Source organism: Crocodylus porosus, unplaced genomic scaffold (assembly GCF_001723895.1).
Source record: "Crocodylus porosus isolate Cpor-Errol unplaced genomic scaffold, CroPor_comp1, whole genome shotgun sequence".
Classification (NCBI taxonomy): Eukaryota; Metazoa; Chordata; order Crocodylia; family Crocodylidae; genus Crocodylus; species Crocodylus porosus.
The window spans coordinates 59,178,469-59,193,195 of record NW_017728949.1 but is presented as its reverse complement, the minus strand read 5'-3'; the positions used below and the strand labels follow the sequence as shown (position 1 = coordinate 59,193,195).

Sequence of the window (14,727 nt, the reverse complement as noted above, 5' to 3'; positions counted from 1 at the left end):
CCTCTGCTCAGCTCCTGGCTCCATGACAGGACACAGATAGGCAGTGCACACTTGCAGACAGTGATGCTTCACTGCACAGTAGATTAGTCTCATGTAGACACATTCAGTATGAAGTAATTCAGTGCAACATTGGGTTGGGCCAAATCTCAAAGCTACTACTTTGCAGTGTTCTCATCTCCTGTTCTGACCTATGGTGGTGGTGAGATTTCTGGTTTTGTGCCTTGTCACATGCTAGGGTTTGAAGTGGTGATTTTGGGGAGTCCTTGGGTCACTAGTTGCCTCTGAATGCATGGGACTAGACTTGCCAACCCAAAAGGCCCCCTCCGGTTCTGTATTCCCATGTTTACTGTGCTGTCCCCTAGTCTTTATGCAGGCAGAACCCTCTGATTTCAATGACGGTTTTACTCAGGTACCTGCTTTACCACTAAGTAAGGATATAAGAAATGAGTCCTGAGTGATAAGCAGCAGTAGCAAGCAAATTCTTAACAAACAAAGAAAGGCCCTGTCTCTTCATAAATATCCTTGAAAATAAAGAAGAGATTAGGAATACAAGGAATGCATTTATTCAGACTCTTGTTAAAAAGCAGGAAAATATTCAGGCTCAGACACTTTATGAAAGGGGCTTTAATGAAAAGGTGCATTTGCTATAATAGGGGTTTTTAAATGATTTTAACTAAAGGAGATTTCAAGATGCAAAGGTAGCACAGTATATAGTGTTTGATTAAGACTGATAAAACCGCTTTGGGGGAGGAGATCGGTGCATGTGAGGCAGCAAAGCAGGCCATCATAGTGCCTTGGAGAGCAAGTAATCTCGCTGATAAAGTGGAAAGCCATCAGAACTATTCTGCCTGCCACAGAAAAACTGGAAGAATCAGAGAAACCAGTCATGGATTTCTGCCATTACTGATGATGAGCTGCCAGAGAAGGTGGCTTCAAAAACTTTCCACCTCAGTCAGCAGTAAAGTGAAAAGTCCTAGATAAATTACTGATCACCTCCCCTCTCTCTCAACCCCAAATTTAAAATTTAAATAAAGCTATCAGTTCCATGTATCCCTTTATCTACCCCAAAGAAGATTCACTAATGATATCCCCCTCCCCTTCCCTTTCCATCAGTCTGCCCACCATCCAGCTTCAATATGCTAGGTTTCCCCCTCCCCGTGTCCGTTGCTGGAGCTCTCCAAGTGGCTCCCCTTCCTCACAGCTGCAAGTCAAGTCACCTGCAATTGCTGCTGGTAGCAGGAATGCTGGACAAGACCTCGCATGGCTGACTGGGTAGTCAGGGTTTCCTCTGCCATTGGGATGAGAGGTCATTTGTGAAATAGATATCATAGACATTAGGGCTGGAAGAGAACTTGCAAGATCGAGTCCAGCCCCCTGCCCCAGGGGCAGGAAGTCAGCTGGGGTCAGATCACCCCAGCAAGATAATGCATCCTCCTTGACAGCTGGTGACTGGGTCTGGAAACTGGGCAGTCATTTTCAGGTCAGGGAGCCATGCTGGTGAGTTGGGGCTGACGAGTCTTGCAGCTCCTACCTAGCACCAGCTGTTGAGACATTAAGTTGCCAGCGGGCAGGCAGGCATTAGCAGGGAGAGCCCTGGGCTTCATGACTCCAGTCTCCAGAACAAGGACATGCCTCAGCAGCATGCAGGGGAAGAAGCTAGTAGAGGTAGGTTGTGTGCCCTCAAGGGAAGGGCAGCCTAATTAACAGACCTGGCGCTGAATTTTTTTTTAACAGACTTCAGATATTTTACGCCTTTCCCTCCCCAAGTCCTTCTGCACATCACTTTTTAGTGGAATTACCCAGTATTTTTTTTTTTTGCGGTAAACAGTGAATTACTTAAGTAAGCCTACTTTGCTTCTGAGGGAGGTCAGCCTTTCTCTTTTGAAAGCAAAAAAGGTCACAGGCACCCTCTTCCATTCACTTGGTATTGCTCTAGCAGCTACCAAGTTTATCCTCTTCAGTGATCATTTCAACCCATAATGTAGCTCAGCATCTTCCTATTTAATCTCTAGGAGATGCTGTCTTCTGCTGTAGTGTTTTACCCTTTCCACTTCATCTTTTCAGGAAATTCATGCAAATACCTTAGTTTGTGCCTTTATCTGCGGTGAGGTAAATTTGCCATCTGCTAGCCAAAATTGTAAAAGTACCTGAGTTGCTTACAGCTACCAAATACATCCATGAGTTGCTTCTGAGCAATCATTTATTCATTTTTGCTCCTTTCTTTCACCCTCCTGCAGTGGGGTGGCTTGAGTGAAAGGAACGCTGACGGAGAATTATCTCTTCCCTTGGAATATATAATTCACTCTGTACTTTGTGTTTTGGCCCAACTTTTTGCCAACTTCTGTAAATCCACATTGTAAACATTTGCAGGTTCATTGTGATTTACCTGCATCTCCCATTGGTTTTTCAGCTGTGACTACATTCCCATGCCCTACATCAGCGTCCAGATATATGGAAGTCTCCTTTGCTTCATTGCTGAGTTGGAGGAATTTGTCTTTTCCTCTCTCTAAAACCAGGCATATCAAAGTCCCTCCTTGTCTACTTCTTTTTCTCACACCAGAAATGCCATGTCTTCCTGCGTGACACACTCCCAAGAAGGATACGCGCCTTGTTTTTGAAAGGCAGAATATAGAAAAAAACTATTTTTCCAGAGTCATGCCTCAGAGCTGACTGCACACAACAGTTCACTCACCTTCAACCAGCTCACTGTTCTTCAGGCCACAGTGTTAACTCTAAATTGGCATCAGCTTTTGGTTGCTCAGACAAAAGCTGCTGCCAGTTCAGCAGCGGCTGTCATGGCTCGCAGTGGCTCTGAGCATTGGACTCCACCCCTGCTGTCTGCTAGGCCAGGGAGAACCAACAGCTGTTTTGGGAGCCATTAGAGCTCAGCATCTCTATGCTTTTATTCCAGTGAGAAACAATCAGCTCCCTTAATTAAGATATACACTCCAATTTTTGAGGGCTGATTTTTTTTGGAAAAAGATGTGCATGATATGTGAGTAAATATGGTATTTCCAACATTCAGCAAGTTTCGTTCTCTTGCCAGGCATATTTTTGGATTTGGATTGCTTGCTTGCTTGCTGTTTTGTCCATCTTCCCTAAAGTTTTGCCTGTTTGCTTTTGATAATTTTGCATTTCTCACCAGCATAAATTCGCATTTTAACGATCGTATGCTTACTAAACACAGCTGTTCTCCCCACCTTTTATTTATGGGACCTGGTTCGCCTCTTATAGTCAAAGCTTTGTAGCTGCTCAATAAATTGTATAAGCGACAGCTCCAGAAATGTACATCTTTTGCAGTGACTAAATTTGATGTGGTAGCAAGTAAGATATCCACATCTGCTCCTCCAGTCAGAGACTCCACCCCCCCATCAAGACATTCTCATTTTGCGAACACCACCTCTTATTTAAGTTTGCTGTGAGTCTCTTAATAGCAGCTGTTCTTTTCTTAAAGATCAAATTTCAGGTTACTACTGAGAATCTGAGTTTGTCTCATTTACACTGAACGATTCCAGCAGAGAATCTCTTGAAACATGAATCCTAAACATCCCAACACTAGAGCGCAAACAGAAAGAAAAGTACTATGTAAATCCTTGCTCTTTACCCATTCCCCCTCGTTTCCCATATGTTACATACCCCTCCTCTTTAGTTTTGTATTCACCATCTTTTAGCAAGTTTTGCCATTGAAAAATATTATTACATCAGAGCAGAGGTGCTCATCCTGTGGCCCACAGGCCAGATCTGGCCCTCAGAGCCCTGTCATCCAGCCTGCAGGGCTCCCCAGGGCCTAGAAGTTTGGTGGTAGGAGAGCGATGGCTACATTAATTGATGCTCCCCTTTTTCCAAACCATGGGAATCCCCATGAGCCAGAGAATGTAGCCAGGTTTGTGGCATGTGGGGTTGGACTGGCAGATGGCTGGAGCCAGGCATGCGGGGTTGGCCTGCTCACGACACCTGTGGACTTGACCCCGCACGGGATCCAGCCATGGACTGACCCCACACCATTCATCTGGCCCATGGAGCTCCAAGGTTGGGCACAGCTGCTCTAGAGAATTACTCTCAAAGTGTCCTGGTCCTGTACGTTTGATTCTTGTCTCCTATCCATGGAAAGGTGTTTCTGGGTTATGGAACAGTATAAAGACCTGGGAAAGTAGCCCTGTACTACTTCCTTCAGTTCCATCTCCCTTTGTCTTTTTTCACTTGACCTTGCAAGCACATAGATGAAATTTCCATAGAGATATTCCCACCAAAGTCTATGGGCCTACACACTTCAGTAAAATACTTATGTGAATAAGTGTTTGCCTGATCAGAACATTTAGGTTGAAACCTGTTCAGAGCAGGAATAATTTTTTAAGCCCATTTGTGTAGCGCCTCATCTGCTTTTTGACTAGCTGAATAAATCACCATTGTAAGCCTTTCTTAAACTGTTTTTCCTCCATAGATCTATCTGTCTGTTCCATGCACTTTATGATTTGTGAGCTTCCTGACTGCTGGTTGTGTTTATTAGTAATATATGCAAGTGCTGAGCGCCCATACTTTACTAGTTTCCCTTTCAGCTCAGTCTTATTGTTCTCTGTTTAGGGATTGCTTTCTACTGTATTCTTCAGCTTTGTAACCAGGTTCAGCCTTTTCTTTACACCCTACACAGCTCCTAAGAACCCAATATGTACAGTAGAATAGGGCAGAAATTGCTCTATAACGTTCTTTGCTATTCAGTTAAGGGCACTGAAAACTCTTCAGAGCTGACATCAAAGCAAGAGGAGGTGGACCCTAGAACCTGTTGGGTGTTTTAACCTTGCATGAATGTATGGTGTAATAGTCACTGAATAACATATAGCTTCAACGAGGGTATAATGGAGTTGGAGTCCATGGACAGGGTCTGGGGTACAGACATCCTATAGGAAAATCCCTGAGAACAACCAGACTTGGGTAAAAAGTTTTTATCTAAGGTTCGTGTGTTGTCTTGTGATGGTGGTTTGAGTAGCTGCCTACATAGCCCAAGCCTAGAGAGGATGTAATTTGGACCATGCTTCCCATGTGCCTGTGTGCACATGCAGAGTGCAGAACAAGGCGGGCACTGCACTGGCTTTTACAAATAAACATGGAAGGAAAAACCTGTGTTTCCTCCAACCCCCATGACTCACCTGTAGTGTGACCTTGAGCAAATCACTCCTCTGTGCTTCTGACCTTGGCCTTTCTTTCTTGTGTCGATTGTGAGCTCTCTGAAGGGGATGGTCCCTTGCTGTCTGTTCACACATTGATCTCAGCTGGAGCTGCTGTAATGCAGATCATAAAAACCCGAATTTACTACATGGGACATGCTACAAAATATATAGCATTTCATTTAAAAGAAATAAACTGTTTCTAAGGAGGAAGGTGGCAGTTAAATTCCTCACAGAGCTTCTTAAGGCCAGGGGAGATGACACTTTAACAGCAGCATAACTGATATTTTACGCCAACATAAAACAGAGCAGATTGGCAATGTGAACCCCTATACGAGAGGAATTTTGTTCAATCCAGTGCAATATCCCCAAAAGAACTGGGGGTAAGATGGCAGTGGTGCAGTTATTGTTTATCCACAACTTATCCTGGGGGAACTTTGTTTGTTCAAGGGAAGCTGAATGTGACCTGCTTGCCTCCCACCTGGTGGTAAAGTGCTCTAACAGCTGCGTACAGCATCCCTGGGATAACTGCATGTTTGTCCAGCCCAATGTAAGTTATGCTGGGATTTAATGTTAAAAAGAATATATATGTTACAGTGGTGCAAATGTGGCATCTGTCCAGGCCCAAAATCCGTTTCCCGTGATTAGGTGAATGCAGCAGTGTCAAAGCCTCCATACAACTGCCTCCACGAGTGAGTCAGTGGTCCAGGGTACTCAGTGATTTACTTTCTTCAGGAAGAAGAGCTGAAAGATCAGCACTCAAGTGAGTTCTGTTTATGGCAATTGATTTTTTTAAAATAAAAATGAGTAGATAATAAATGATATGTTTGCTGCTGTGTTGTTCTTGAAGCAAAGACGATTCACTCATTTTCCATTCTTGTTCTGCATTTTTTACTACTCTGTAGAGTAATGCCCCCCACTGAAGTAACAGACTCAGATCTGGTAATTTAGGCAGTTTCATATTTGTTGGTTTCTTCTTCCCCACCCCTCTTTTTCCTCTCCTGAATCTCTCTTAGGAAGGATGAGTGCAGAGTTATACAAGTTGGCATCATTTATTAGTGGAGTACAAGACATAAAATTTTAGCAAGTGCCTGCAGCTCTACAGCCATAAGTACATTTCCCCCATCATTTCTTCTCTATTCCTCCCTATGCTCCCTTCCCTGGTCATAAATCTGAACCTTAGAAATGAAATCCTGGCTCTGTAGAAATTAATGGGAATTTGGCCATTGGCTTCCATGGGGTTAGGGCAGTGGTCTCCAAATGTTTTTGTTTGCGCACCCCTATCAGTAAAAAATTTTTGAGCATGCACCCCCAATATATGTATATTTATATAAATATGAATAGAAGTTCTAATATTTTTTCCTGTACCCCAGTGGATCGTCTTGCACACCCCCTAGGGTATGCGCACCCCACTTTGGAGACCACTGGGTTAGGGGATAATCAGTGACCTTCAGGCACTGACTCTCACTTTTTAGCACATTCACCCCAATCTACCAGAGCAGAGGAGGTATAATTTACTCTCTGCTAGGGGCCTTATTGTTAATGAGAATTAGACACTTACAGGAGTTTTGTCACTGACCTCAGTGGTTCCAGTTTTGATCCCTAAAAGCAGTATTGCATAAACCAGCAAGGTCCATCTCCAGCTGGTGAAAGCATCTGTAATGTGTTTAGATTTCTGCACCATGCCTGCATCTGAATGTTTGGTTTTCTTTGTTTCATGGTCATGCTGCATTGTGCTCCAAGATTTGGTCTTCTTCTGTGACCTCCCTCCTGCTCTGTTCTGTGTTTTGTATGAGGCACACTCTGCAGCTATCCTGACCCCAAAGAGCTCCAGCCTTGTGCTTGTTTTAAATTGAAATATCCAAGCGGTATTTCAGCCTGCACTCCCAAATTCACTCTCTGTAAGCCCCTCATCTAACACAGACTGCAGTGACTCTCAGGAAGCTACTCAAGTATGTGAAGTTAAATGATGCGTTTGTAAGGCTAGGGCCTCGGTGCTTATTTTCCATGTTGTTTCTAGTAAACTCGTATTATCTGAAAACTTGGTTATCTCGATAGTGGGACTTCTTAGAAGTAATTTGTGCCTCTAACAAGAAAAAAAATGGCCACAGTTTAGATAGAGATCACCGTACTGTTCTGAAGTGCATCTTTTTATCTGTTTGTCTCTGCCTCCAACCAATTTCCTTGCCCAGTCAAAAATTGTCTTTTATGTTCTTCCTGATAACCCAAAGTTAATCTGCTATTCAGTAATGTAGAAAGCTACAGCTGTATCATCAAAACAGTGATGTCTTTATATCATAAAAGCCAAGGTTTAGAATCAATGTTATGTCACAAATATCAGCACTAGTGCAGCTGTAAAGCTTTGATTTAAAATAGATCAACCTGATTTTTGAGGGCACCTTATTTTGCAAAATGTGCCACCAAAAATGACAAGTCAAATACAAAAAGATTATTTGCCAGAATTAAAGCTGCACATAATTAATCACCTTGATGAATGTTAGGACACTCACTTCCTGGGAAGCCAACTGGCAGGCCTCAAAGAGGCTGGGATGCCGTCTGAACTGGGGACTCTACAAAGAATACTTGCTTGGCAGGGAATAGCTAAGACCTCCTCCAAAGCCCTGCCATGCCTCGCTGAGCCAGGCGGGGGTCCTTTATGCTCTGAAACTCCTTTATCTGTATGGTTGTGGGGTCATAGCCCTTTTCAAATCAGAGGAGTTTGAATAAGAGGTTGCTTAGGGTTGTGTCCACTTTGGAGATCATAGTTATGGGAGTGAAAACTGAATAGCTTGAACCAGATGCCATGCTCTTTAGTGGCCAAGAGGAGACATGAACATGTAGCTGTTTGCATCCTATATCTGACTCTACTCTTATGTGAATCTGAGCAAGCCACTTAGTCTTTTTGCGCCCTTCTGTAGCTATGTCAGTGCTACAGACACATCCAAACTAGCTTTAAATTTATTAACTCAGGTATTAACAGTCATAAAAAAATAGGATTTTTTTCCCTCTCCTATTGCTACATGTGTCAGGGTTTGGGAACTTTGTGGGGACGGTTGGGGGTCACCTTCCTCAGAAGTATTGAGGAGTATTTTGACAGCCAGTGCTCATACTGAGATTAAAACACTTAGGTTCCTGGCTTGAGGGTCTTGCCCCTCCATTCAGGGTCAGGCCGATCACCACATTTGAGTTCAGGAAAGAATTTTACCCTATGGTCAGACTGGTGTGGACGGTGGGAGTTTTTGCCTTCCTCTGTAGCAGTGGGTGTGACCCACTTCCTTGGATCCCAAGTGTATTTTAACAACATTGGCTGCTGGTGTCCCCTTCTCTTACTCTATACCGGTTAGAGTGCTGTGCCTTGTGGTTTTGTGACAGGGTTGACTGTGTAGTGGTAGCGATAGGTTAGCTAAGCCTATTTATGAGGTGCTGTGGATAGAGCTGATCCAGCTTCAGGCAGGGGGTTGGACTAGACAAGCTCCAGAAGTCCCCGCCAGCCCTACTTTTCTATGAGTCTAGCTATGGCATCACAGAGATCAGTGCAGGCTGCAAAACTTACCTCCTCCACCCCACAAAAGTAGGGTAAGCACTTGGGTGGTTGGCTGGTGCTAAGTGCTGTGCTGCTGCAGCTGCTGCTAAGTTTAGTAGCTCAGGGGTGTTTACACAATACTATAGTCATTCTTGTGACTGGTGTATATGCACCTTATTCAAGGAGGCTGCTGTTACTTTGGGCTCTCCATACAAGAAGAAGAATGCACATTCTTTTAATGAATCTGTATCCAGTACATTGCTTTGCGCAGAAGACTACATCATCATTTTTGCCTTTAAGCTTCAAATTGGAAGTGCACTCCCAAGTGTCCCTTTCACAGAAGTATTACTCTTCCACTAAAGCTTCTACTATAGACTATTTGCTACAGTGAATGCAAAAATAGGGTTTCTGCCAATAATCTAATGACCGCATCTCTATTTCAGGTCCTGTTTGTTCCCCGACACTGGTGGCACTATGTAGAATCCATTGACCCCATCACTATCAGTATCAACTCCTGGATTGAACTGGTACTTTCCTTTTTAAGTCATTGCTATGCAGGGTTTCAATTTAAACACATGATATATCGAGTAATAAGCCCACTGGTTAAAAATAAATAATGCTGCCCCAGATCGGGTGACCTCATGAGCCATTTTAAAGTGGTTTATTATTATAATCATCTTACATTTACATATTCCCTTTCATCCTGAGGGATCCCAAAATGCTTACAGATTTGTGTTTTATACAAGGATCATTTATCACCCACTACTCAAATGCAGCTATTCTGGGCCAGTAACATTAAAACCATCATTTGGATTTCCTGGTATGTTTTTAGTAGGGGAAAATGGAGAGGGAGGAAATTAATGTCTCCAAGAAAATTTGCAAGGTGGAATCAACCAAGGCTGAGAATTAATACAATTCTGCCCTTGAGAAAGACACTTTAATTGTGGATCCATTATTCTGTTCTTCCTCCACATCTCCCTTGCTCGACTAAGACAAGCCTTGAATGGGCTAAGTTTAAATCTTCCTTTTCCTGAGCTGTTTTAGCCCCATCAGGTTTGCTGAGGAAGGGAGGAAGGTATCTTCCTAAAAACATGATCTTTCCTGACTAAGGATTTGAAGGCTCATGTACTCATATCTACCTCTGTTCAACAGAGCCCATGCATGTACATAAGCGCAACTTAAAAAAGAATAAAGTTTATAGTGTTAATGTATGCTTTAAGCAAGTGCTTTGCCATATGTCATGGAACTAAGCATGTTTTTAACATCAAAGACATGATTAAACACTTTGCTAAACCAGGGCCTGAATGCCAAACAATATTAATGCTGTAGAGCATGAGTTACGTGGAATGTATCAGTTGATGTTTCTGTGTGGGTTTGATTGAGTTTGGGTTAGATTTTCTCATTAACTAATCTTAGTTCATTTCTGCTCTCTTTAATCCTGGATTTTTACAGTGCACATTACCCACTATGTGTGCGGTGGCTCCAGTGGAAGTGTCCCACTTCCCGCTGCCCTCCCCATAGGTTTTCAAACATAAATCATATCACCATTAACAGTACCTGGATATAAAATACTACTGAGCGGGCAGAGAAAGATGCATCACAAAAATGCCTTCCTCTAACAGCTCTACTGGAATAGAAATCTGTAGGGAGCAGAATGATAGCGGACACAATAAGCACAAAAAATATGTTGGATCGCATAAGCCCAGCCTTTGCTGCGGGGGCCAAGTAGAGGGATGTGAGCCTGGGTGAACCTTAGTGTAAGGGTATTGGGTTAAAAGAACAATATAAAGCAGCCCTACCCCAGTTTCTTTCAGAGCCCCAAGTATAAATAGGGTCATGCCGGGACTAGTGAAAGCATCAAGGATCACCCTGCACTGTACTGATTCTGGACAAGCAGGGTAGCCCATAAGCAGCCATTGAAGGCTTCCATAAATGTGTGCCCCTTCTGGCACAGTGTTAATAGAGGTATGTAATTCAGGCTATGAGCTGCACCTGTCAGGAGGTTGGTGTCAGGCCTGTTTCACTCACAAATGCAAGAACTGGCTCCACAACGCAGCTTCAAAAGAAGGGTGTGCAAGAGCTCCGTGAACTCAAAGGTGCTCCACACCTTTGCATAGGACAGTCTGCCGCGGGACAGGAGTCCTGAGTTTGAAACCCTTCAGGCTGAGGCAGGCCCAGAACCCAGGTCCCTCATTCCTGGGTAAATGTTCTAGCCAAGAAGCTATTACTATTACTTCAACCTCTGATCCTATGACCCCAGCTGACTTCCTGCCCTTTGGGCAGGGGGCTGGACTCGATGATCTCCCGAGGTCCCTTCCAGCCCTAATGTCTGTGAAATCTATGAAATCTCTGTCCATGCTTTGGGACTGGGACAGTTGTGCTTTGTGCTGAGCTCCCTGCTCCTGTGCCATGTCAGAGAATACCTACCCATTCGTGCCTAAATCCCCTGCGAGGCCTAGTTTGTGAATCCCAAAGTGTCTTGTCTGTGAAATAGATACCGAGAGGCTCAGCTTTTGCAAAATGGCAGCTTTTCTGGGCGTGTGCAGGAGCAGAACCTCAGGAAATTTTTGCCAGAAGAGTCAAATATCTACTCTTCAGACACCTAAGCAGCTAGGCCTGGAGAAGCAGGGGGCTGTAGATCACTCTTGGACTCAAGCATCTTAGTTCCACCTTAGTTATGTGTAGGTGCTAAATTTTTTTTGGATGTGGCCCTGAGCGACAGGGATAGTTGTTGGCTGTACTTTGTGTTTCCTTTCCTGTACTGCTTTCTGATTCTGTTCCCTAGCACTGCAGTACAGTGGAGACAAATCCTGAAGCTTCCCTAAAGCAGAGCTCTCACTAATGACAATCACAGTCTTCTTGGCATGTGGAGGCTGCTGGATTTTTCCTAGTCTGTTACCCAGAATTAACCCCCCTCCCTCCCTAAAGCAAAATGAATTACTTCAGCTAATAAGCAGATTGTGCAGCAATGTTTAACCTTAGAAAGTACTGCATGTAATCATTGTGGCACAGGTGACAGTTGATTACAGCCTATTATCCCTGCAGATGACAGCAACATTACTTTTACATGTTGGGTAATCCATCTATAAAAATAATGCGTGACATGGGCGCTAAAACATAATATTGAGAACATTCCCATTACCAATTCAATCAGTTCTCTCACTGGCAGCCGTTAACAGCTGCTTTCATTTTGACAGATGTGTGTCATGCCAGCATTTATAATCCTAGCGATAGCATTAATTATTTTGCCAAGATTCTGAATAACTATAGAAGTTTTAATTTGTTTTCAGTGTAATATAAGATATTCAAACCTTGCTTCCTAGAGAGCCAAGTCACGTGGTCAGTGCAGCCCTCATATTAAGCACAGCTGGACACATCCTTAGAGTGCAACACCTTGAAAAATGTTTACTGGATCCGCATATAGTAATGATGCTGTCAATTTGGGGTGGATCTTGTTATGAAAAGAAGCTGATAAATGGATTCAGGTAGTCCCATGACAGTCCCCACCCTGCATTTCCTCATTGCACACACACAACCCCAGCAGCAGTATCTTGTCTAACTAGTACCACACGTTCTCCTCTGAGAAGCCAAGTTGCATTATTGCCTTTAGCACCCTTCCCAGCCAGGCTTGCATAACACATATTGATTATTCATTACCCAAAGCAGCATTTCATCATTTGTAGCTGCCTGTTTACTTATGTCACGCTGCCATTTCTTCCAAAACCCAGCTTTCCTTCAAAAAGCACAAGTGAATCCAGAACTATGGATCCTTTTCTGATGTACCCACGACTGCAATGTCTAAAGGCTAAGCCTCACCTCACACCCTAATTAAAGCTTCCTTACTTCCTCTCCAGACCTAAAAAATTCTGATAAATAAAAGGCAGAGACTTTGACTTGTCTCATACATTTATACCTTTATCTGTTCTAATCTCCCAAAGTAGCCTATGTGCATCTGCCCAAGGGATGGAGGGAGACACGAAGGTCTCCAAAACCCAAGAATCAATTACTTATTACTTATCTTTAGTTCTGACAAGCACATCAGCTTCCTTCATTAAAGGAAACATTTGTTTTCTCTCCCTTCTGTTGTCTGCAGCAGTACGAGCAGGCGTGTGCTACTGTTGCATGACATGCTTCCTAGGAATTGGTTTTGTGCCTTAATAGTGCCTGAAGCATTTGACATCTCACTGTAACATCCTCTGTGCATTTTAAGTGCTTAAATTATTTTAAAAGTGTTCTTGTGTTCCTTGCTAAGGAGAGGAGCTGTGTTCTAGTCTTCAATTAGACACTAACATTGCACAGGATTATTTCAGATCCAGTTGACAAAGCACTAACAAGGGGAAGGGGTGCAAGTGGGAACCCATGCCTTCAACCTAGTAAAGGGGCACCTGGAGGGGTTGGATGTATTTCAGTCAACAGGCCCTGATGATCTTCATCCTGGGGTACTTAGGGTATTAGCTGAAGTCATAGCGGATCCACTGGCGCAACACTTGGGGCACTCATGGCCATCAGGTCAGGTCCCAGAGGATTGGAAAAGGGCCAATGTGGTCCCTGTTTTCAAGAAGAGGAGAAAGGAGGAACCAGGTAACTATAGGCCAATTAGCTTCACCTCTATCCTGGACAAGACCTTTGAGAAAATTGTTAAGGGTCACATTTGTGGGGGACCAGTGGGTAAAACAATGCTAAGGGGAAACCAGCATGGGTTCATAGCAGGCAGATCCTGCCTGACTAACCTGGTTTCTTTCTACGACCAAGTCACAAAATGCTTGGATGAAGGAATAGCGGTAGATGTTATTTACTTAGATTTTAAAAGGGCCTTTGACACAGTGTCTCACCCAATTCTTATAAATAAACTAAACAGTTGCAATGTAGATTATTTATTACACAGGGGATCCACCCAGAGAGTGGTGGTGGATGGGTCAGTCTCTACCTGGAGAAATGTGAGCAGCGGAGTCCCCCAAGGCTCTGTCCTGGGACTGGTACCATTCAATAACTTCATTAGTGACTTGGATGAGGGAGTAGAAAGCACCCTGTTCAAGTTTGCAGACGACACCAAACTATAGGGGGAGGTACACAAACTGGAGGGCAGGAAGTGAATTCGGATGGATATGGACAGGCTAGGGAAGTGGGCAGAACAGAATAGGATGCATTTTAACAAGGACAAGTGCCATGTGTTGCACCTGGGGAGGAAGAACTGTCAGCAGTCCTGCAGCCCGGGAGGCACTGCTCGAAGTAGCACAACTGCAGAAAAGGATCTCGGAGTTGTAGTCGACTGCAAAATGAACATGAGCCACCTGTGTGATGAAGTAATAAGTAAAGCTAACCACATCCTTTCTTGCATAAGTAAGTGGATCACAGACAGGTCCAGGGAGGTGATACTTCCCCTGTGTGCGGCATTGGTCAGGCCACAGCTGGAGTACTGTGTCCAGTTTTGGGTGCTGCACTTCAAGAGGGACGTGGATAACCTGGAAAGGGTTCAAAGGAGGGCCACCTATCTAGCTAAAGGGCACCAAGAAAAACCAGTTGAGGGAACTGAATCTCTTCAGCCTCCGCAAGAGGAGGTTGAGAGGTGATCTTGTGACCATCTACAAACTCACTGGGGGGACAGCAGGAGATAGGGGATACGATGTTTACCAGGGCACTCATCGGGGTAACTAGAAACAATGGCCACAAACTGAAGGAGAGCAAATTTAGATTGGACATCAGGAAAAAATTCTTTACAGCGAAGGTTGCCAAAATACAGAATACGGTTCCAAGGGAGGTGGTGCTGTCCCTTCCCATGGAGGTATTTAAGAGGAGATTGGACAAACACCTGGCTGGGGTCATGTGACCCCAACACTCTTTCTTGCTCAGGGCAGGGGGTCGGAGTCAATGATCTAATAGGTCCCTTCCCACCCTAAAATCTATGAAACTATGAAACTTCCTTAATCGGGTAAGTCAGTGGGACCTCACATGAGAGCCACCTTGCTGGCTTCAAAAAGATCCTTCTAAAGTAAATAAGTATTTTCAAGTGAAGGCCCTTACTTTGGTTATTTCCAAGGCCTT

At 43.9% G+C, this 14,727-nt stretch overlaps 1 protein-coding gene across 1 annotated transcript in view; it reads left to right on the top strand.

Moving 5' to 3' along the window:
- Positions 1-14,727, top strand: part of HSPBAP1 (HSPB1 associated protein 1) — a 42,495-nt gene that overhangs the window by 26,796 nt on the left and 972 nt on the right. The window contains exon 7 of the mRNA XM_019553571.1: positions 9,129-9,212. Coding sequence (XP_019409116.1) covers positions 9,129-9,212 — 84 coding nt within the window. The remainder of the gene's footprint in view (positions 1-9,128; positions 9,213-14,727) is intronic.